Source organism: Protomyctophum bolini (assembly GCF_963924005.1).
Source record: "Protomyctophum bolini genome assembly, chromosome: 7".
NCBI lineage: Eukaryota > Metazoa > Chordata > Actinopteri > Myctophiformes > Myctophidae > Protomyctophum > Protomyctophum bolini.
In genome coordinates this window covers 40,838,260-40,863,386 of record NC_137868.1, presented here as the reverse complement: position 1 = coordinate 40,863,386, position 25,127 = coordinate 40,838,260, and the positions used below count along the sequence as shown (strand labels likewise).

At 45.3% G+C, this 25,127-nt stretch overlaps 2 protein-coding genes across 3 annotated transcripts; one reads left to right on the top strand and one right to left on the bottom strand.

Moving 5' to 3' along the window:
• Positions 1-896: 896 nt before the first annotated feature.
• LOC308319043 (uncharacterized protein) lies at positions 897-16,246 on the bottom strand. 2 transcript variants are annotated; one of them, XM_080768851.1, is made up of 8 exons: positions 15,802-16,246; positions 12,867-13,088; positions 11,850-12,705; positions 6,071-6,200; positions 4,704-4,873; positions 4,367-4,513; positions 3,343-3,686; positions 897-2,617 (listed from the first exon to the last, which is right to left on the bottom strand). In XM_080768851.1, exons 2-8 carry the CDS (start codon positions 12,909-12,911, stop codon positions 908-910), a joined length of 3,402 nt encoding a protein of 1,133 aa, XP_080624977.1. In that variant the 5' UTR covers positions 12,912-13,088; positions 15,802-16,246; the 3' UTR covers positions 897-907. The 2 variants fall into 2 exon arrangements, with proteins under 2 accessions (XP_080624977.1, XP_080624978.1); XM_080768852.1 differs by lacking the exons at positions 4,704-4,873; positions 6,071-6,200; positions 11,850-12,705; positions 12,867-13,088; positions 15,802-16,246 and having other exon boundaries at positions 4,288-4,507.
• A 1,416-nt stretch (positions 16,247-17,662) lies between these two features.
• On the top strand, positions 17,663-24,477 carry LOC308319283 (putative 2-ketogluconate reductase). The gene is made up of 7 exons (XM_080769268.1): positions 17,663-17,755; positions 19,610-19,828; positions 20,764-20,920; positions 21,268-21,442; positions 22,439-22,617; positions 22,727-22,823; positions 23,336-24,477. The coding sequence occupies exons 1-7, from the start codon at positions 17,678-17,680 to the stop codon at positions 23,487-23,489; spliced, it is 1,059 nt and encodes a 352-aa protein (XP_080625394.1). The 5' UTR covers positions 17,663-17,677; the 3' UTR covers positions 23,490-24,477.
• Positions 24,478-25,127: the final 650 nt, after the last annotated feature.

The following is a 25,127-nucleotide window of genomic DNA, read 5'->3' as shown; positions in this document are numbered from 1 at the left end:
GACAGGCTCACAGACCAAGAACAATGTTATTCAAGGTAATAGTTAGTTAGTTACAAATTATATTGATGGTCAATTCAGGACCCAGTGCAAAACCAGTTAACAACCAGCGTTTTTTAATTATATCTATTCTACAATATGATAACTTTATTGATCATCCTCCACCAGAATGGTGACCATACCGTACGTAATTACAGTATGTATCTTTCATAGTTCCCTACGTTGTTTTAATTCATTAAAGCACTTTGTAAACGTTTTTAAGTAAGTGCTATACAAATAATTATTATTGTCAATGTAACAGACAAGTTGCCTGGTAGAAGGCTACAGTAAAAAATATCGGAAGTGGGACAAAACAAACGAAAGCCCCAACTATGATGGCTTTACCCCTTGAAGTCACAACTGGACTCCAAGAGTGACTCGGTTGAGTGATCGCTAAGCTTATTGCCTGTAAAAGAATGTCCATTGTATGATTTGTATCTAATGCTGGATTTATACACACACAAGTTCTCATCAAAAGACTAAACAAAGAGAAGTGGCCGTAGATGTAATTTTCCCTGTTTTAGACGGCGAGTATAAGATACAGTCGGAGCCGAACACTGGATAATATGGTGGTGTTTTCCTGCGTAAATCAAATGGCCCGCAGGTTGTCTGCGGGCCTAGTTAACTAGTTGTACGAACATCAAATACTGACAAAGGCGGTCAAAGTGCCCTTGAGCAATGGCACATAATTCCCATGTACAGTAGCGTGCAATGTTCTCTCAGGAGGATTCGAGGAAAATAACAAACAAACGCGGGGTAGAATTTTGCTTAGACGACACGGCCAATGTTGTGATGTTGCTCAGTGTCCTCAAAGTAAACCATACATACATCATGGAACAACATTTCTCCAGATAGAGTTGGTGATGTTGGCTTAACGCCTCGGAAGGTTTCGAGGGCTGCACCTGGTCTTAGTGGCTGAGGTAGTTGACTTGGCCTGGGTGAGACCCCTAGGAGGGCCCCTGGAAGTGTTGCTGCCGACCATGTTCTCAGTAGTGACCTTGGAAGGGTCCATTGCGGCGCCCTGGCACGTGTCATAATTCGGATAGCTGCTGGCTGGTGTAGTGTCCTCAGTAGTGCCCTTATTGTTGGTGCTCTTGGTAGTGTGCTTGGCGGGGTAGCTGGCTGGTGGATCGCAGTCCGTACAGCCAGCAGGGCTCACAGAGTTGGCCGCGGCGGCCCTAGTAACAGTAGTCCTGGCGACAGTAGCCCTGGTAACCGTACTCCTGGCAGCGGTTGCCCTGGTAACTGTTCTGGGTATCGAGGTCGGGGTCGGCTCAGTTTGCCGGGACTTAGGCGTGACCACGCCACCGGACGTCTCCTTGGAGTCGTCGGCGTGGCTACACTCATCTGGACAGAGCTCGTGACTGCGGCCGGCGCGATCGTCTTTGACCCCGTCAACGTGGTTGTTCATTTCCTGTTTGGCCTCATCGCCGTTGACGTTGTTTTCCCGTTTGGCCTCATCGCCGTTGACGTTATTTTCCCGTTTGGCCTCATCGCCGTTGACGTTATTTTCCCGTTTGGCCTCATCGCCGTTGACGTTATTTTCCCGTTTGGCCTCATCGCCGTTGACGTTATTTTCCCGTTTGGCCTCATCACCGTTGACGTTATTTTCCCGTTTGGCCTCATCACCGTTGACGTTATTTTCCCGTTTGGCCTCATCACCGTTGACGTTATTTTCCCGTTTGGCCTCATCACCGTTGACGTTATTTTCCCGTTTGGCCGCATCACCGTTGACGTTGTTTTCCCGTTTGGCCTCGCCGGCACGGCCGACGTATTCCTGCCCCACCTCACCGACGTTGTCCTTAATGTCTTGTTCGGCCTCGCCGACATGTTTGCCGCTTTCCCGGTCGCCCTCATCAGCATGGTTTTTGACGTCTTCCTCCAACTCACCGGCACGGCCGACACGCTCCCGCCTGACCTCATCAACATGGCCGCCGTTTCCCCGACTGACCTCGCCGTTATGCTTCTCCTTCTTCGCGACGACCCGACCGATGTGACCTCCCCTCTCTCGCTCCGCCTCTCGGAGCTGAGCGTGTTTGCCGTGCCGGTTTCTCTCACTGACCTCGCCGACATGATGGGTGGGGCTTGCGTTTAAGAGGGCGGAGCTAGAGTCCGGCGCGAGGCCCCTCCGCCGCCTGGACTGTCTCAGGAGCCCGGGCGGCTGCCCGTTTAGCAGTCCATTCAGCCGCCTGCTGGCTGAGCCCTTAGCCAATGGGGTCTGAGCTGCCGTCCCATTGACGAACGCGGTTCCGGCCGCGGCTGAACTCCTGCCTGAGATTTGGGGACGACTACTAGCGGATGTCCTGGGTCTGCTATGGCGACTGGAAGGGGTCCTGGCGGGATTGCCTCGGCGACTGGAGGCTGTTCCGCGGCTGCGAAGCGGGCGCCGGTTGCCAGGCAGTCGGTGCCTTCTCTGCGGATGGCGGGCACTGCTGTAGGGGCGGCGGTTTGGAGGCGGGCGGCTGTTAATGGGCCTCGGTCTGGATGGGAGCCTGCTGCCATTGGCCGATCTGGACTTAAGGGCCAGGTTTTGTTTGGCGTGAGGAGATGGTTGTCCGGACAGCCCGGTCACCATGGAAACCTGCAACGCAAACAGAAAGGCCACTGACAGGCTGAAGAACGGAGAATTATGACGGCAGGGGGAGGCTAGAGCAGTGATTCCCAAACGTTTGATATGCATCAGGCCACGGGCGGACCCCCATCTCATACAATTTATCTCTCGGGCCCCAATCTGCACTGTAAAAGAGTTAAATGTTAATTTAACTCCGACAGTGTACAAGACACACACACACACACACACACACACACACACACACACAAAGAGGTAGAGAGGCTTTTAGCCGGAGAGCCAGTCACCCAATATTTGAGAGGACCTGTGATGTCATGCCGTACTTTTTATTTGGGTTTTTTCTATTCATTTGGTCATTAAGGTCCACAGAATGAGACGCCCGCTCTGCCGGAAACATCGCAAAAACAGTTATGGCCATTTTTGTATACCACACCATAGACAACATATACATTTTCCAAATTTCATTATGCTTTAAGTAGGATGTGACATGGTTTTCATGATTCTGAATCCATTTCAAAGCATTAGTTTTGCACAAAAAACATTCCTTGGGCTAAAAAACGGCCATTGTCGTCATCACAAATGTGATGAGGTCAGCACATTTGGGCAAGCATAATGAAATTTGGAAAATGTTGCCTTATATATGCCATAACCTTTTTCCGCAATGTTTCAGGCAGTCTGCAGAGCAGGCCTCTTATTCGGTGGACCTTAATGTTGTATATCTGCGGAGTCCTCCTCACCTGTAGGGAGAGCTGTCGAGGCCGCAGGAGGCGCACAGGTCCTCCCCTCCTCTCCGCTCCCTCTGTCCTCTTTACCACATCTCTCTTCTCTCCCTTTTCTTCGCTCGCCTCTTCCTCCACCCTTTTCTCTCCTCCTCCACTCCTCCCTGCGCCTCTCTTTGCTTTCTGTCTTCTCTCCTCGTCCTGCTCCCTCCTCTCTCTCTCTCTCATCCTCTGTTCCCTTGCCGTGCTGGTGCTGGTACCAGGGGGAGGCGTCTCCCTGCCGGCTAACCCAGGAATGGCGCCTGCTAGTCTGGGCACTGGAACGGCTTCCCTCCCTCGCAGAGGTCTGGCACTGTGATGAGCTGTACGACAGGCAGGCAGGCAGGCAGACAGGCAGACAGACAAGCAGACAGACAGACAGACCGGTTAGACAGACAGACAGACAGAGGTTGCGTCCCAAGTCCCTTGCCTCCTGTAATATACTCATTTCAACTAGACATTCAACTCTGTCCGCCATTTTGACGAGGAGGAAACATGAGTGTATTCTACCAAGGAGACTTTCCAAGCGGAACATCTCTCTTATGTTCTGCTAATAACGTATTCAGTCAAAAAATCAAAGGGAATCCAGGATTAAATGTATAGACCTGGGAGGCAGACAGAAAGATAAGCATAATTTATGCGTTGTTGCGCGATGGTGTCACATGCCAAGAATAGAAGACGTATACAAGGCAGATGCGACGCCTTGTGAGCTTGTAGGTTATGAATCGGACTATAGCACACACAGACATATTTAGTTAAAGTACAACTTTTTTTCAAAAAAACATGTTTTAGGTTGTTATTTAGAGAAAGTAAAAGGTGAGTGTTAAATTATTTTCATTTGCTGCTTTCTTCCGTTTTAGCTATTTTTGACAGCGTGGCTAAATGTATTTTTTTTTTTACAAATGAAAAAATAATAACACTCACCTTTTACTTTCTCTAATAACAACCTAAAACATGAACTTTGGTTGAAAACAAAAAACGAAGTTGTCCTTTAAATGAGTACCAGTCGTTCTATTGGCTGCGTTCTTCTTCCCTTCCACGTCTCTCCTATGATTGGTTGAAAGCCAGGAAGTAGTTTTTTGAGTAACTTGTGGCTCCTCGTCTTGGCCACTCCCCAAGAGGGCCATGCTTTTAGGCAACGCTTCGGAACCTCAAATGAGAAAGGCAAGAAAGAAAAGAAGAATTTCATTGTGTGTGTGTGTGCGTAGGAGAGACAGACAGTAAGAAAAGCTGAGGAGAAACAGACAATAGGAGAGTAACATTTTGTCTTGTGTGTGTGTGTGTGTGTGTGTGTGTGTGTGTGTGTGTGTGTGCGTGCATGCATGTGAGCTCTACAGTACCTCTTAGGCAGAGAAAAGACAGGAAGTCTTCCGTCTTTGGTCGTCGTCTCGTGAGACAGGTGGGTGTGGCCGAGTTGTGAGCGTGGTTATCTGGCGACGTCATGGACAGGGAGGGGCCTGGGGAGCTGGGAGGAGACTGAGCAAATTTCCTCTGAGCGTGGAGCCTCGGTCTACACACACACACACACACACACACATTTAAATGATTGATTCGTGTCCACATGAAGGTGCTACATTATGTTGGGCAGTGAAACTCAATGGAGAGACCATCAAACCAGCCACTGACACGAACGAACACTGCGGTGACAAAACATTGCACTTCAGGTTCATGGCATCATCACACGCTTTACATACACTATACTTATACCGTAGTCTCGCGCAGCCAGAAAACTATTCCACAATCTCCGAATGCTATATAGTCTGGAACTACGCCACAATAAGATGATATCTATTCATATTTGGATAAATGTGCGCGACTGTAAAGACGAAACGGAAGTGGGCAGGAGGCCACACTTCCACTTTATATTTGACTCATGATAGAACTTTCGTTGCTCCAGACTGTATAATGGAAGCATTTGGAAATTGTAAAATGGAAGCATTTGGAAATTGCAGAGGCAACAGTCTGGCAACGCGAGACTACTATACACACAACAACAGCAACCCAAGTACAGTGTGAGTTAAAACCTTTCATCTGGGCTATTTTCCCCAGCTGTAAATGCAAGACGCTCTTCTAAAACGGCCATGTGGGAGCGCCTGGCTGAGAGTGCTTTGGAGTCACTGCAATTTTTCAACTGAGACACTGTGTTTCTCAAGCAAACCAAACCAACCGTCTCATAGATTCGCTGGTATACCAGCGGGCCTTTATTGGAAAGGAGTAAAACAAAATCATACAAATAAATGAATCTGATCTAAATTCTAATTCAACTAGACTGCAGACTCACACTGCTGCCGTCTCTGTGAATAGACAGCATTTGTTCAGCAGCAGTGCTAGCCTCCTACTAGTCTGCTCTGCACACTTGTCCTAGGCTCGCAAATATGGAGACTAGTGGCGTGCACCGATATTGATACTCAAGCTGTGAGACTGCAAAGGAAAGGTTGATGTTGGTAAAACAAAGCCTGGAGTTAAAGTTGGATATTAGGCCTCTATAGTCTAGAACTTTGTGGGCCAAACACTCCTCGCGCGCACAGTCTTGCGATATGTATGCAGCATGTTTGCGTATCTGATAGCTGATTGTATTTGTGTGTGTGTGACTGCCAGAAAGGAGCAGCCGGCAGCACAGTGTGCCTTTTCCAACCAGCTGTCCCCAGGCACACACACACACGCACGCACGTACGCGCACACACACACACACACACACACAGCTGACCTCTTATTGGCTGGGTCATCGATGTCATGGTGGAGGTTGCCATGGCGACGCTGGGGTGGGCGTGGCTGTGATAAGGCCTGGCCCCGCCTCAATATCAACACGCGTGGGCCGATACCATTAAGCACTGCTCCTACAAACACACACACACACACGCACACACACGCACAGATAAGACCGAAAATATTATTACATATTATAACACGAGTGAGATGTTATAATGATCTGATCTGTGAGTCCCCACTTCCAGAGCCATATAAGGAGAGGTGCGTCACCTCCGTTCACTTCATCCGGCCTACTACAGCACCTTCTATTGGCGAATAGTGACAACAGCTGTGGAGGCTATCTTTTGTTTTGGGCGGAAGTTGCGGGATTTTGTACCACTCAAGGAAATGACGTTGATGCTTTACAAATCACTTTACATTCTCCGTGAATGAAACGGAGTGGTGTGATTGGTCGGAATGATATCGTATCCGGGGGAAATACATTTGTTGTGACCAGGCTTTTCTCTTGAGTAAGCCTGGGACGGAGGCTTGTAGGCTCTGCCCACTTTCCGATTTAGTCTTTAGTCTTTTGAATAACACTCTGAGGAGGCGTGTCTGAAGCCTGTTGGGCTAGCCTGATGGGGTATCCGGACGTAAAAACAAGTCCTTAGTCTTAGTCAACACAATTAACACTGGTAGTGACCCGAAGACAGCAGATCTGCTTTTTTTGAAAATATTCGCCTATCATGACATCCCCGAAATTGGGACCACCAGGGCTAACGTGTTTAATTAAGTAGTGTGACGTCAGCTGCTTCCATCACTCCTGTGCTGTGGAAAGGCTGAATTGGGCTTTCGAGTGTCCACCATCCAACAGTGACAGTTCTGTTACGACACAGTACAGAGCAGTGTCTGAACCGCAGTGTGTGTGTGTGTGTGTGTGTGTGGAATGACACAGATGATGACACACTGCCTTACCAATGGATTATCCAAACCCGACGCCATCTGTGGCGAAGATTTACTGACGCCTTGTGCAGCTGTCCGTGTGGAAGGGACGTGGTTGTTGGGTACAAAGAACCACGCTGTTCTGTGTGCAAACGTTGGCAGCAGCAACACTTAGTTCCAGGGGCCCTACTAAGGGTCCTTGCCCAGGCCAAGTCTACTAACCACAGCCACTAAGACCAGGTGCAGCCCCTCAAACCCTTCTGACCACCAGCTCTATATTATGGAGAAAGGTTGCTTCGTATCTATAGGGTTTACCACTTATCAGTGGTTTTCAACCTTTTCATATCAAGGTCCATTATTTGACATTTAGCTTCTCAGACCCAAAACGAAAGAATATTTTGTTATCGTTGGATAAGTTTGTGTCCACGCGTAATTCCATGCCATATTGATGTGGTGCCATTAGGAAAACAGGCAAACGATTTTCTACTTGTAAATGACTTGTAAATTACTACAGACAGACAGATGTTTAACTATCACAACATGAGGTCGTTCCACCCGGTTCGTTTGTCATACTCTCTGAAACATTGCACGTACTGTACAAGGGAACGATGTGCCTTCGCTCAAGGGCACCGCTGTCGTCAGTATTTGATTGCAGTCATTTGATTAACGCGGGAACACAACATCTGATCCAGTGTATGGCTCTGACTGTGTCTTATCTAATTTAATCTAAGGCCACTTCTCTTTGTCTACTGTAAACCCAACATAAGGCTATCAGGTCAATCAGCTGTCATGTGGGCTTCAAGGGGTAAAAGGTTATCGAATAGAAGCCATCGGCTGAGCTCTAGGGCGGCTGTGGCTCAGGAGGTAGAGCAGGTCGTCCAATGACCCGTGGGTCGGCGGTCAAAGTGTCCTTGGCCAAGACACTGAACCCCACATTGGCTCCAGTGTTTGCCACCATTGGTGTGTGAATGTGGGAAGTGAGGACGCTGGTGTTGACTGTTCACCGCTTCACCTCCCAATGTATGAATGAATGGACCATTGTAAAGCGCTTTGAATAGGCACGTAGTGCATAGAAAAGCTATACAAATGCAATCTATTATTATTATTATTAGCTCATTCTGTACTGATTAATTTCACTACAACACTGTAAAGCCTAATGTACCCACTTGCCAACCAGATCTAGTTTACTGACTCGCCGTGTCTGTAAGTGACACCACTGTGCGATGGGGTGCAAATTAAACTTTAATCTGCAGAATTGACATTACATGTTTACCGTACGCTCATACGCTCGAGTGCCTTACAAGTGCAATTGATAAATGGATTGCATTTAGAAAGTGCTTTACTAGTCTCACTTCTTATAGCCAGACCTCACAGATCTCCGCTTAATACGATCAGGTGAAATCAGAATTCAACATGTGCGCTAAAATGTAATGCAATGAACAGGTGGAGCGAGATCAATTCGTGGCGGTGACGACTCGCCACGACCTATTTTTTTACGCCATGGCGTATTCTTCATTTTCCGCCATGGCAGAACAGAATCCGCCATGGCGAGTACAGAATCCGCCGTGGCGACGACTCGCCACAACCTATTTTTTTACGCCATGGCGTATTCTTCATTTTCCGCCGTGGCGAGTACAGAATCCGCCATTGTTTATTTTTTTTTTGCGTTTCGTGGTGCAGGTTTTATTGTCCTAGTAGTACTATTCTCGGGATTATTTCATCCTCTTGTAGCGTAATGGTTAGCGCGCTCGCCCCTATAGTCAAGGCACTGTGCCGACGCAGGTTCGATTCTTGCAAAAAGCAAAGTTTTTTTTTTTTTAAGTTTTTTTTTTACCCGTACATACAGTGTGTGTGCATGCGTGCGTATACAGTGTGCGTGCGTGTATGCGTGCGTATACAGTGTGTGTGTGTGTGTGTGTGTGCGTGCGTGCTTCATCGTATTTATTATTATTATTATTATTATTAATATGCAGGTAATAATAATAAATACGATGAAGCACGCACGCACGCACGCACACACACACACACACTGTATACGCACGCATCCGCCGTGGCGAGTACAGAATCCGCCATTGTTTATTTTTTTTTTGCGTTTCGTGGTGCAGGTTTTATTGTCCTAGTAGTACTATTCTCGGAATTATTTCATCCTCTTGTAGCGTAATGGTTAGCGCTCTCGCCCCTATAGTCAAGGCACTGTGCCGACGCAGGTTCGATTCTTGCAAAAAGCAAAGTTTTTTTTTTTTAAGTTTTTTTTTTACCCGTACATACAGTGTGTGTGCGTGCGTGCGTGCGTATACAGTGTGCGTGCGTGTATGCGTGCGTATACAGTGTGTGTGTGTGTGTGTGTGCGTGCGTGCTTCATCGTATTTATTATTATTATTATTATTATTAATATGCAGGTAATAATAATAAATACGATGAAGCACGCACGCACACACACACACACACACTGTATACGCACGCATACACGCACGCACACTGTATACGCACGCACGCACACACACTGTATGTACGGGTAAAAAAATAACTTAAAAAAAAAAAACTTTGCTTTTTGCAAGAATCGAACCTGCGTCGGCACAGTGCCTTGACTATAGGGGCGAGAGCGCTAACCATTACGCTACAAGAGGATGAAATAATTCCGAGAATAGTACTACTAGGACAATAAAACCTGCACCACGAAACGCAAAAAAAAAATAAACAATGGCGGATTCTGTACTCGCCACGGCGGAAAATGAAGAATACGCCATGGCGACTCGCCACGGCGGATTCTGTACTCGCCACGGCGGATTCTGTTCTGCCATGGCGGAAAATGAAGAATACGTCATGGCGTAAAAAAATAGGTCGTGGCGAGTCGTCACCGCCACGAATTGATCTCGCTGTCTCTCGCAATGAAACCAATGCAACCACTTGCCTTTATATTATTGGGATGGTGGTATGATTTGTTTGTCAAAGCATGCAGGTCTCGGTCTGTCAGCGGCCGTTCTCGCCACTGTTCTAGCCCCTAGATAGTTTTACATGAGATTTTGGTAGATTTCCCGGCAATCCCTAGACGTAGTATCGGTAGGCGGAGATCTGGCTTCTGACCAGTGAAAGCGCGGTACATGGCACACTTCCACCCATTAGCGGCTTCGGATGTTATCACATAATTTAATCTCCGTCATCAGCCCTTATCAACAGCATGATGCAATGCAGCCAGTAAGGCCATTTCCACATACTGACGTTGTTGTCAGCCATTGTTCGACGCGGCGTTGGTCGCGTTGTCCGACTACTTACTAACCCTAACTCTAACCCTAACCATAACCTCAGTCTTAACCGGCCACGTAAGTCCCCTAACCTCATATCAGTCTTAACCGGCCACGTAAGTCCCCTAACATCATATCAGTCTTAACCGGCCACGTAAGTCCCCTAACCTCACATCAGTCTTAACCGGCCACATAAGTCCCCTAACATCATATCAGTCTTAACCAGCCACGTAAGTCCCCTAACATCATATCAGTCTTAACCGACCACGTAAGTCCCCTAACCTCATATCAGTCTTAACCGGACACATAAGTCCCCTAACATCATATCAGTCTTAACCGGCCACGTAAGTCCCCTAACCTCATATCGGTCTTAATCGGCCACATAAGTCCCCTAACCTCATATCAGTCTTAACCGGCCACGTAAGTCCCCTAACCTCATATCGGTCTTAATCGGCCACATAAGTCCCCTAACCTCATATCAGTCTTAACCGGCCACGTAAGTCCCCTAAACTCATATCAGTCTTAACCGGCCACGTAAGTCCCCTAACCTCATATCAGTCTTAACCGGCCACGTAAGTCCCCTAACCTCATATCAGTCTTAACCGGCCATGTGTAAGTCAGTTTTACAATGTTTTCGCTTCGGCGGCGGTCATTTCACATCCCCATTTCCTAGTCGCCTACTCGTGGTACACAGTGTAAATGGAAATATTTCCTGCATTGCATGATCCAGATAAGAACATACTGGTGATTATCGGTTGATAACATTCAATGGCGGAGGCAGCCATGCTGATACCAACCTGCTTGTCGGTTATCAGTTGGGGGTTTCAGTAGTCTGGAACGCACGCATGTACTTTCCAGGGCCAAAAAAGGGTTGAGCCACAGCAGCTCCCTATTGGTTAATCGACCTGCCTGTCTCAGTCTGCTGGCTTGCCAGGCTAAGGTTTCAGTGTGTTTCTCAAGGATACTTTGACGCAATGCTAGGAGCAGCTGGGGATCAAACCAGGAACCTTCCGGTATCCTGCGGACGATGCAGTGATCTATAAGTGGGTGAATCAATAGTTCAGAACACAGACGAGCAGATAGTAGAGAGAGATGATGTGAGGAGGCAACAGAGGAAGGTTACAGAGGGTTTTTGTTTTTTTAATAAATGACCTCAGGGGATGTGGGGTCTTTTTTTAAGAGCTGAGTGTTCCGTTTACAGGGGAGGCGGGGCAGTGTTAGACAGGGACATCAAAATTAATCAATGTCACTTCCCTATTCAAGGTGTTGGAGTGACACACACACCCACAGGCAAATAAGGCATCCAGGGAGCGACGGACAGACAGTGTGAAACACCAGTGTAATTGGCCCCGGTCATTTGTCTGATTTCTCATACTCGCCGACGCTCGCTATGGCCACGGCCCGAAGTCCCGACTGATACCGTGGAGGAACGTGTGAGCGAATCCACGCTGCATCAGTCTGGCTCAATGCCAGCCTACCCTCAGACTGCCTTGTCAGTTCTATTCGAGGATATTTGTCTATTTTGAGGAGATGCGTTTTCAGTTTCCTGTGAGAGAGAAGAAACGGCAGCACTACAGACAGACAGACAGACAGACAGACACACAGAGTACTGACCGTTGAGGCGGGTCACTGGTGTGTGTGACCTCAGAGTCCTACGCTGGCTGTCTGGAGACGCAGTGTATACAGTCAGTAGTGAATTAGTGGCTCCAAGGACAGGTGTGTTTTGCAGCAAGAGCGTGTGTCGTTGACTACTTTGCGCACGCTGTCGCATGTGTGTACTGAGTTGAGTGTTAAGGGGCGTGTGTGTGTTGCGCGGCACGTGCACAATCTGCGTCGCGTGAGCATTATGCGTTGTGTGTGTATTGTTTAGTGGCGTGTGTGCATTTTGTGGAGTGTGTGCGCTTTGCGTGCGGTGCGCGTTCTGTGTTGTGCGTGAGCGAAGTACTCTGGACGTGGTGGCGGGGGTTGGTTTGGTTGGCTGCACGCGCGCACGTTCTTGGGCACGTGTCTCCTGCTGTGAAGTGTGAGTGTGTTTTTGTTGTGGCGTGCTCGCGCACTGAGACGCGTGTCTCTTTTCCGGTGTGTGTGAGTTGTGTGGATGCTGCGCGTTTCTGTGTGTGTGTGTGTTTGGTGGCCTGTGTGCATTCTGTGTCATGCGAGCGGTTTTCGGTGCGTGTACATTTTTCACCGTGTGCGCTTTTTGTGGTGAGTGCGCCGTTGCATTTTTCTGTCCGTGTTCTTTTTTCGCTGTGTGCGCGCTACTCGGCGCGTGAGTGTGTTTTGGTGCATGCGCGTTCTTCGGAGAGTGTGTGTTCCTAGGCGTGCGCTCGTGTCTCTTCGTGTGTGCGTTTCTCGCCGTGTGTGTGTTTCTCAGTGTGGGCCGCCGCGCGTCTCTGAACTCCCTGAGGGAGAGGAAGAGAACTTTCCGGACCAAACGCTCCTCACACCAGGGCATCCCATCATTGTCATCCTGTAAACACACACAGACACGCGCACAGCCGCACACACACACACACACACACACACACACACACACACACACACACACACACACACACACACACACACAGTAAGCTTTTATTTGACATAAATCAGGCTTCCAGAGGAACAGCAGTTGAGTCCAACACTCACCAGTCTCTTTCTGATGATGTTACGTTTGGGTCTGTCGGTGCTCATCCTGCCCGCCGGACGCTCATCAACGCGTCAACATCAGAGAATGACTTCCTTCCTCTCTTTCCTATATCCTCCCTTTGGCTCCCTCCCTCCCTCTCGCCGTCCTCCCTGTCTTCTCCGCCTCCTCCTTTCCTTCTCTCGCTCGACCGGTAATGAATCCTGCCTCGCGCCGGCTCCGTCCTGCATGGTGGAAACGAGCAGAGAGGACAGAGGGGTGAGGAGGTTAAATGTTAGGCCAAATTGACTTACATTTGGCCATGGAATTTCATTTGAAATTGATATTCTATCCTAGGCCTAGGGGACCCTGATATGCTGATGAGATGCATGTTAATTGTCTAAATGTAATAGGCCAACTGTGCGGGGAGCAAAAGATTCATAAGTTGGTTAAATTATTGAAGCATATCGTTAGAATAGTCATGCTGAGTACAAACTGGCCGATACAAAGATACAGCCTACCACTCATTTTCAATGGACGCCATGTGACATGAAGATTCAAAGATACATCCACCGTTCTAGCTGCTCCAAAAGCTACAACAGCTACAAATAAGTTGAGCTGTATTTAAATGTTTCAAAAATATATTGCTACACATGGTGTACTTTAAAGTTTAAACACGTAACCACATAGTAGGTGAACAACTGAACAGTCAACTAAAGCAGCACCTATACTGTATTGACAAGGAGAGTTGGTGTAGCGTGTAAAAGCAAGGCGACCAAGCATCGACCCCTGTGCCCAATGTCATTTCATACAGCAGTGTTGTGTGAAAATAGCTGTTATAATATGCTGCTTGGTTTTTAGTCCCCACTCTCCAAATTTAGCCTAAATTAAAACAATTGCACCATGCTCATTCTCATTCAGCTGGGTGCCCCTAAGATATTTATGTAAGCTGCAGTGCAAAGTTAATGTTGCAAATAGTAGTCAAATAAATTTGACTACTATATGTATATATATATATATATATATATATATATATATATATATATATATATATATATATGGCCAGCTATTACTTATCTTGTTATTAGTTAGTATTTGGACAAAACATTTCTCAATATCTAGTTTTCAGAGAGAGATAAAGCAGGGACACACCACTAGATTTATTGTATGAATTTGTTTTGCATTATTAAATCTCTCTCTCTCTCTCTCTCTCTCTCTCTCTCTCTTTCTCTTTCTCTTTCTCTCTCTCTCGCTCTCACATTTTGGCTTTCATTTGACAGCACTAGAATCAGTGGGAGAAAAGGAGAATAGACAAAAAATAATCAAAATATATATGTGTGCAATATACAGATATATTGGTGTAGTGAATGACAATAGACTACTGTGCAATAATATACAGTTTAGAATTTGGAATTGCACTTCTCCCTGCATTACTTACATATCATGGCAGCCAAAAATTAAATAAACAGAATATAGAATATACATCATATAAATGGTTTAGCAAACAAAGATATACAGTACATGAATGCAAAATGCAAATGCAAAATGCATGGAATAATATAAACATATTACAAGTATACTCGACACACTAATGCTAAGTTATCCACATTTTTCCAGTATTGGGGCACAGTGTATTACATTAGTACCACCAGTATATAAACTCCAGCACCACCAGAATATAATACCAGTACCATACCAGTTCTTAAATCCTTATAACGGTACCTTACACTGTCTCCCTGTGTGTCAAAGAATGTATTTAATACAGTGGGGACCACCAGTGGGCCTTGAGGGGGTTCCAGGTGGTCCCCAGCTCAATGATGGAGAGTTGGTAACCAAATTGGCACTTGGAGATCTTTAACTCTTGAGAGTTAAATCTCAAGAGTTAAATTATTGTTACAAATCTGCATTGCTTAAGACATCTACACATTTAGAGAGAGTGTAAAAGAATATTGTCATTTTGATCAACGTTTGCCTGTTATCTCCCCTATGGTACCAACATCAATACAGCATGGAATTGTGGACAAAATCTTATCCAACGATAACAAAGTGTTATTTCGTTTTGGGTCTGAGAGGCTAAATGTGGTCAGTGGCTCAAATGCTGAATAAAATAATGGGCCTTGATATGAAAAGGGTTGAAAACCACTGATTTAATTGATTAAATCAGCTCCAAACCGAGCTGATTAGCGATTACTGGTTTACGGCTAAAATACATAATGATCTTGTGCGGTATCACACACCATCTCTCAGGTCATCTGGGAAAGCTCTGCTTTCTGTCCCTAAAACTAGCTCTATAGGTCCATAGCCTTACTGCTTTGATTCAGGGCAGAATCATGGCAGTAAGGCTATGGACCAGAGCTATACCCTAAAACCAAAATCTGGAACACACTCTCAGGAAACTGCAGCTCTGCTGCCACTCTCTTATTTTAAAACACAACTAAAGACCTTTATGTTTAACGCTGCCTTTGATTGAGTAACTTTTTTTCCCTTTCTTTCTCATCGGCACTGTTATTTTCTTATTTGTTTTATGTCATTGTATAATATTTTCTTCCTGTTTCTTGATGTTCCTTCTGTGTAAAGCACATTGAGTTGCCTTGTTGAAATGTGCTACCGTGCCTTGCCTTACCAGTATCTAAAGCACCGGTACTGTACCATCAGTCTAAGCACCATAAACAGTACAGTACACACCAGTAGAATACAGTCTAAACACCAGTAGTTTCTAGTCTAAACCAGTCTAAACACAATACCACCATGTAGCCTATCTATAGGGTACCCTTTATAAAACACCAGCAGTACTACCATCTATTCCACTCTAAACTCCTAGTATCTACAGTAGACTATAACCAATTTATATTCTGTGGTACGCGTAGCCTATATGCCCAAATAAAGCTCCAGTACCACCAGACATGAGACAGCATTCAGCAACTCAGAATAAAAGAGTTAGATAATCTCATCACTAACCTCCAGGGGTACCACCACCAGTACAGTTTACATCCCAGTAATAAGGCTGCTCCTACTGGAAGACACAGCAGCAGGGTCTATTATTCCAACGTGTTGTCCTGCCTACTACCCTAGTAGACATTAACCCTCCAAACCGAGCCGAACCCATGCAGACCAGACCACCCTCCCTGCATGCACCCACCGACCCACACCCATCCACAGGCCCGTACCGTTGCCGTTATTCACGGCTCGTTTTATAACGGTCTGTAACGTTAACGGACGAACGGCTATGGGTCAAAGCACTGTACTATTATATGGTAGTAACGGCTCCTCCCAGCAGCTGTTCACCGGAACACCGTGTGCCGCCGTGCATGCATCAGACGTCCGTGTCTGTCTGTCAGTCAGTCAGTCTGCGGGTGGGTCTGTCTGTGGTGGTCGGTACCGGACCGGCATGGCTGCCTATATAGCCGAGGGAGGGAGGGAGGGAGGAGGAGAGGCAGTGGACGAGTGTGTCAAGTTAGCAATTAAAAGTGAAATACAACTTCCGCTTGCGGGGTTTGGATTTATGGAATAGCAAAAAAATAATTGGTGTTTAGACCATAGTTTAGACACACTGCGCACAGTGCGCACTTCAGCATGTAAAAACTACACAGTTTTATGTTTTTATTTTTTATGAAGGCTTCTTCAAGATTTTTGTTTGCATCGTAACATGTTGGAGTAATTATATTCATCCTTTTGCAAATTAATTGATATTCATAATATGAATATCAATTAATTTGCCTATTTTATAGACTTTTGAGGACACAATATTAATATTATTAATATTGTGTCCTCAAAAGTCTATAAAATAGGCTCCCAGCCAGCCGTATAGGTCCCCCAGCTATTTTGTTATATTTGTTTGTTATACAGTCCATGATCGGCCCCTAATCATTTTAATACAGAATATGCTATCCAGTCTTTTATTACCATAACTTGTTATTTTGAAGTCAAAATCTCTCCACTTCCGTTTGTTTAGTCAGTAGACTGATGAATCATTTGACACACCTGGCAGGAAAGCGCAACACAGTGGTGGACGAGTCCCCGGTCCAACCCCCGAACACCAGCAGGCACCGTCTGACAACGTATAGCCGCCCTAGTCTGACAACTATAGTCTGACAACCAGGCTATTTTCTTTTTCATTAAACGTATTATTATTATTATTATTATTACTACTACTAATATTGCTATGGTTGTCATTATTATCATTCATAATAAATTATTTCTGGTAATAGTAGTAGCAGCTTCTCAGGAGTCGGGGCACAGTTGGCAAAGTCCCTGCCCGCTGCTGCCCCCCACCACCACAGAGGTTGTGGGTTTGAATTCACCGTACGTGGGGCATAGATCTGACTTTGTCGGGTGTCTACTCTACACGAATAGCCGCTGCCTAGGCCTACTTGTGTTACGCCTATAAGTACTCTGGGGCGGCCTGTCAGCCAGGGAGTGTTGGGTGGGAGGAGTAGGACAAAGGCCACTATGTCCTCTCGGTGGGGGCTCCTCACTGGCAGGCGAGTCAGGATACAACAGCAGTGACAGACAGTACAGAATGTGTGTCGGGAGGAAATAATTGCAATAACGATTATTTGGGAGGAAATGTGACAAAAATAATGTTTTGGCTGAAGCAAGCATTACAATTATATTAATTGTATATTGGCTGCTAGCTGAAAGCATTCTCACAATTTGAAACACTTGAAACACTTGAAAAACACACACACACACACACACACACACACACACACGCACACACACACACACACACACACACACACACACAGCACCGGGTAAATATTTGACAGAGGGTCCCTTAACAGTCTGGGTTCAGTGCTCGGTGTTTGATTAACTCAGTCTTATTAGACAAAACATGTTCTCCTTGATCTCAAGATCGAAGAAACCAATAACGTTACTTCTCTCTGCAACCACGCGCTCATTTTCGCAGCTGGTAAGACCACTTCCAACTTAATTCATTGTACATTACAGGCATATACAGTAGGTCAACTTCTGTCTAAGCCAGTCTGAGTTTCCACTTTCCATTGATGCGTTTTAATGTTAACAACTTTACTCCTCAAATAATGACTTTATGGTAGCCCGATCCAGACCAAGTCCAAGCATCATGCAATGTGCTTCATGGACTTCTATAGCTGCAATATAGCCTACACATACTTACTAAATACTGCACTATTTAGAATATGCATGTCTGTTAAACGTCTTACAAACTAATTTGAAGGCAGTAAAGAATACCCGTATTGCAGGTGGAATCATATTTTCTCTGTTACACTGTCACATGCTATGCAATATGCGTGGTGACACAAGGTGCAGAGTACAGACACTAGTTTGGTCAGTGGGTAATAATAAATAGCTTCACTAGGTCCACAGGCACAGAATGAGAGGTCTGCTCTGCCGGAAACATTGCGTAAAAGGTTATGGCCATTTTTGTATAGACAACCAAAATGTCTTTGGCAAAATTTCATCATATTTTAAGTAGCATGTAACATGTCAAACTAGGGGGTTTTCATGATTCTGAATCCATTCCAAGCATTAGTTTTGCACGAAAAACACTCCTTGGCCTAAAGATGGCGATAGCCGTCATCACTTAATGTGATGAGGTCAGTAAGTGGATATGGGCCATGGCCGAATAGGTCCTCTCAAATTTTGGGTGGCTGGCTCCTCGGCTATATAGCCTAACTGTCTGCTTACCAGCTATAATGATTATAATCCATGTATTCCTGCATGGTCCTGATATAACAGTGATTTAGCTGGCCATGGAAATTAATGTTATGAGGGAGGATGAAGTTGGAGGAGGGTGTCCAATATTCTAGAAATGTTTTGAGGAGGGTGCTACAGCAGGGTGGCAGGATCATATAGCTAGCAGGATCCTATCTTCACTTGGAGTCTGAGCAGGAATAAGTAACTATGCACATTTACTCAAGTCAAGTAGCAGCTTTAGTTACTTTAATTTGCATATTTAGACTAGAAAAAGCACTCCTCTAGAGCACAGGTCTCCACCAGGGCAGGTAGGTTATTGGTGGACACGCAATGTTCGGAATGTGGCAATCCGGATGGAATATGAAAAGTCAGACGGATCCATCTTGATCACTTGACTATAGAGATAATGATTTGCGTGATGTTTAGACTTTGGACAATACTTATAATTGGGCAATTTGTTCCTCATAGTGTGAATGTAAGTGCAAAGTTTCACCACAATCGGATGACGTGTTCATGATTTGTGGCATTTTGTAAAAAATGAGTCACTCCTGCAAGCTTATATGTCAATCTGAGGATGGAATATGAAGAATCAGACAGATTTGTCTTGATCACATGACTATACGTGTACCGATTTGTGTGAAATTTGGATAAAATCTGAAGGAGTAATATCACGTTTAATATCATGTTTGACATAGGTCGGCCTCCTGGTGGCGCTATAATAGGCAGATGTGAAAAATGCAGCGGAAAGGTTTGTCGTTTGCCTTTAGGGAGTGCACATACATAAGTTTTACAAAGATCGGTGCAGTTATAGGCAAAAACGCCACCATGAGGTGCCATTTCTTTCTCGGCCTAGTGGGAATGTGCATGTAAAATGTCACGGAAATCACTTGCATTTTGTTCAAAACGCAAACTTTGGAAGCCAATCTTATAGCCAATCGAGATGGAATATGCCCCCCCGGCTTTCCACCTCTCTCAGCCTTTTCATTAATCGGCCTTATTAAAAATCAATACTACCGGTACTCCATTTTAGAAAATAATCCAAGACAAATGCATAAAAACATGGCATCCGCTTTTGTGTTCTGTTTTCCAGATGGAGAGGCCATGCGTCCTGGCCTCCAGAGAGCACATGGGCTCTCCTGGCTCCATGTTCACCAGCTTCTCTGCTCACATTGAGGAACACTTCACTGTGGTGGAACCGGACCAGATCAGAGCCTCTCCAGAACTCTGCAGTAAGATCCGGGCTGTCATGCTGTGGGATGGCACCCCGCCCGTCACCCGGACACTGCTCCAGAGCCTCCCCAACCTGAAGGTAATGCACGTATAATAATGACATAATGTCATAACGGTAATAAACCTCGTTTGGATTACACCTTTTCTAAAACGGGGTTTACAAGGCACTTTACAAAATACAAGAACATTTGCGCTAAAATCAAATAGGACAAAGAACACATATACCGCATTCTGTAAATCGCAAACATGCCAGGGTCCTTTAGACTCTAAAGGACCCTGGCATGTTTACGATTTACAGAATTTACAGTCTCTCTAAAGTTTAGAGAGACTGACATATACATAAAACACATACAATCTGTCAAGAACTAAAGATATATATTTAAAAGTATGACCATTAAACTCAATCAAAGTGATTACCGGTAGTTGGGTGACGCTTATACAGTATGTTGGCAATAGAAGCTTCACGTCCTCTCACAGTTCTTACCACACTACTATCAATCAAGAATAGCTTCTTGTGAGCATGATTAATAATTCAGTCAGTGATTATCATCCATTTCAACAACAAAAAAAAAGAATGGTGGTCTGTTGGGCCTAATGTTAACAGGCTGGGGCTGTTAACATTAGGCCCAAAAGATCACCATTCTTTTTTTTCTCCTTCCTTCCTTCATTCCTTCCTTTTCTTTCTCTGGGACCCCAATCTACTCTGTAAAAGCATCATTCTTAATAGAACTGGAACCAAATGAACCCTTTTGTACACTCTCTGAGTTACACCCGTGAGTGTCCATTTGGTTTCCAACTATCATTTAGCTTGGGGCCCTTTGGAACCCCCTCAAAGGGGACCCCACATTGAGAACTGGTAAAAAACCAATAAATAAAGCATGCAATTCAGCATGGAACTTGCGAGGGTATTTGAAGACATGTTCAAGGAAAGTGTGCCCCCTTGGTTGTGAGTGCTTATTCATTTCTCTCTGTCCATCTGTCTGTCTGCCCCTCCCTCCGTCCGTCCGTCTGTAGGTTGTGGTGAACGGAGGTGTGGGCGTGGATCATTTGGACATTCCTCTCATCAACAGCTTTGGTGTGAGAGTGTGTAACACTCCTCATGTGGTGGACAATGCTACGGCAGACCTCGCCATGGCACTGATGTTGGCATCCGCCAGAAGAGTCCTAGAAGGTACACATTAGTATTACTGTATTACTATACTATACTATACCATACTATACTATACTATACTATACTATACTATAGCATTACTACTACTACTACCACCACCACCACCACCACTAATAAATAATTAAAAAGACGGGGCCAAGCCATAAAAGCAATAGATGACGTTACGCTGATTGGCTGAAGGGGTTGTCTGTCAACTGTACTCCCACAGCCAACCATGCATTAGCAGGGTCCAGACAACTTATTTGTATAGTACCTCTAAATGTGACTCAAAGTGATATAGTACTGACTGAGTGACAATACAAAAGCTGATCTGATGCAACAAATAAGTCTTGTCTTGTCTCTACCAGGCGATCGTTTCTCTCGTTGTCATGGCGATGGAGAAGTCTTAGACCACCTTCCCCTGGGAACAGATGTGAGTGGTTCGACGCTAGGCATTGTGGGAATGGGTCGTATTGGTTACAAAGTGGCCAAGAGAGCGGCAGCCTTTGATATGAAGATCCTTTATCACAACAGAAATCGCAGGTAACACGTACGTACGTGCACGCACGCACGCGAACACCTAACTTTGAAAATCTTTTGATCAGTAGTTCTCAAGCCCCTGAGGGTCACTAGGTTCCACTTCAGTTAGTCTAGTCCACTTTCGGCACACAGTAGTCAGTACAGTAGTGCAAACGTCGGTCACTCTCTGCTGATTACTGATCGTCTGCACCTTTGTTAAATTGACGTACACACACACACACACACACACACACACACACACACACACACACACACACACACACATTCCTCTCTCTCTCTGTCGCTCTAATTAATTAGTATCATGTCCAGCAGCTGTGTCCCGGCGGATCCTGCCGGGAGCTGCCTATGCCATAAAAAGCATAGGTGAGTTCCAGTCTACTAGGTTCTTTATGGGGCTTCCAAAAAGAGGCTAAAGGGAAGCGTGCACATCCCAAAAGAAACCGTTCCGGTGCTGAACAACAATACATACAAAAGGAAGGGAAGTTCACACACTGTAACTCCCAGGATAGAAAAAATATTGGAGTTCCCAAATAACGTTTCAACTTAAGCAAACATTGTTTGAGAACTCCAATGAATCTTCTCCCGGGCTTCCAAATGGACCTTTACAGGTCTGTAACTCTGAAAGTGTACGAACCTGTGAAGTCCATTTTTTTTGCCATTTGTACACTCTCAGTTTATGGGGTTATGAAAACGTGTGAGAAACAACTGGTTTGAATGTTTGGTCTTGAGCATGCATTCATTTAAAGTCACAAAGCACTGTATAGTCAAGACTTCAATGAGTCTTAATTATGAAGCCGAGGTACCGTGGGCAATGGCACCTTGAAGGTTGAAATTTAAATTAGTAGTGTTATTAGTTATATTCATTATGAATTACTTACTTACTGTCTTCTAATGTGATTTCTGGCCCTTCCAACCCAGGCTTTATAGTCGTGGCGATGTCGTTGCTTCCGGTTGTCGTGGCAACACATTGTATAATAGAAAGTGACTGACTGATTCCAGGTCTGTGGAAGAGGAGCAGGCAGTGGGAGCAACATTCTGCCCCCTACTGGCGGATCTGCTCCATGCAGCAGACTTTGTCATGGTGGTGGTGAATTTAAGCAAAGAAACGACACATCTGATTGGACGAGAGCAGCTGTCAGCCATGAAACCCACAGCCACCCTTGTCAACGTCAGCAGAGGTACACGCATGCGTACACACACACACACACACACACACACACACACACACACACACACACACACAGATGTATGTTCTTATTAATTATTAGTAATGTGTGTACTGTATAGGTATGGTGGTGGATCAGGAGGCATTAGTTGACGCTCTTCAGAAGAAACGGATCAAAGCTGCAGCTCTGGATGTCACCTACCCTGAACCACTTCCTCGGTATGTAGGCACGCACACACACACACACACACACACACACACACACACACACACACACACACACACACACACACACACACACACACACACAGTGAGTGAGTGCATGCGCTCCCGGTGCGCATATCCGAACACACCCTTAACTGAAATGGATATGTCATATAAGTTTGTATTTGCAGTGTGTGTGTGTGTGTGTGTGTGTGTGCGCGCGCGCATGTGTGTGTGTGTGTGCGTTCTTGCGCATGTTTATGTGTATGTGTGTGCATGCTTGTGTGTGTCTGTTTGAGATTACTTGGCAAATGTTCACTTGCTCCTTCAAAGGACATAATTGTATTGCTGGCTTAACATGTGTATAGAAATAAGTTAAATAACGTGTGTGTGTGTGTGTGTGTGTGTGTGTGTGTGTGTGTGTGTGTGTGTGTGTGTGTGTGTGTGTGTGTGTGTGTGTGTGTGTGTGTGTGTGTGTGTGTGTGTGTGTGTGTGTGTGTGTGTGTGTGTGTGTGTGTGTGTTTCAGAGACCATCCCTTACTGTCTCTGCCTAATGTGATTGTTTTGCCCCACATGGGCACTCACACATTAGAGACCACGGGTCACATGGTACAGAAGATGGTGACCAATGCCCTTGCAGCGTTGGCTGGGGACACGCCCCCTGATGAGGTGAAGCGTTGACACGGACAATGCTGGGATTTCACTGTACTGTACATCACAAATAATTATGTTGAAATCACATGGATTATTACAATATCTACAGTATACTGTACAGATGTTTCAGACATCCTTCTAAAGTTGAATTTTCTTCTCAACTTTAAAAGGCTCCAATTAGCATTTGTAGCCCCCCCGTCCCCCTAGATGTAATTTCTCCTGATAAACTGTAGTCTCACATAGCCAGACAACTATTCCACAATCTCAAGCTATATGCTTAGCTGTTTTCCATTTTTATTAGGATAAACTTGCGCGACTGTAAAGACGAAACGGAAGTGGGGAGGAGGCTCCACTTCCGCTTTATATTTTACTCATGATAGAGCTTCCGTTGCTCCAGACTGTATGACGGAAGCATTTGGAAATTGCGAAAGGGAACAGTCTGGCAACGTGAGACTAGATACACTGTCTGTGATTCAATGACACTGTGAAATATCATGTCTCAGTTATGTTGTGAAGTTAAGTCATCAAGATCAAGTGTTAAAGAATTACATTAAATGAAAATTGGGCAATAGGTTAATTTTATACAGTATGCATATACAGTGTATAATATAGAGTATGGTTGATGACTTCATTCCATGTCAATGTTTTCTGCTTTTGTACATAATATATACATACATACTTTCCCCTACGCACGTGACATCCTCATACCCGGAGGTACAAATGTCGGATGTATATATGTATCTTCATGTCGCTGGCTTCCATTGACAATGAATGGTATATTTATATGCCTGTGTGAACGCAGCATTATTGCTGTGGATTGAGCTGAATACAGACTACAGAGGACATGTCACGTGTGTGTGTCACATTTATAACGGATACCCCAAATCTTTCACTGACCATACTGCTTACATTTACATAACTCTTTATAAATAAATAAATTAAATTTTGTCCTTTAAATAAATGCTAATAACAAATGTCAAAACATGAACACACGTCCACACTGGATTCCTCAGAACCAACTGTCCATTGAGAATAAAACTGTTGTTCCTTTTAAAGATATGTGCTGCTTTTTGACTGCATTCTCGGGTTTAGTATTCAATTGGATGGATGGTGGATGTTTACATAGAAACAGACAGACAGCGATAACAAGTTGGAGAGCTGCTATAAAACAATTGTGGTGACATCTGTCTAAAATAACAGTGGACAATCGAACAGTATGTATAACTATCATAACGTGTACATAAGAAACCAACACATATCTACATAGTACAGTATAACTGGGAAAAATGGGCAACAAGAAGATACAAGGAATACAGACAGACAGGCAGGCAGGCAGAGACAGACAGACACACACAGGAAACATTGTAAATTCCAAGGACCCTGAGCGAGCTGGCTTTCACAGATGTCTAGTGTCTAGTGTAGGGCGCAATACACTCCCTCTGCCAACCTGGGGAGAGCAACGGATTTACCTCATGCTTCCTTCTATGCATGAGGAGTCCAAGTCCGCATCTTTTCACCTGACGGGGGGGACGGGGGGTGTTATTATACGTCATTCCAACTAGTTCCTTTCCCCTCCGTCAGGCGCCCCGGCTGGCCACGGGGAGGCAGTATAGAGACCAGGATTACTGCATGTATTTTGTGAGGGTATACCTACTACCTCCCCTA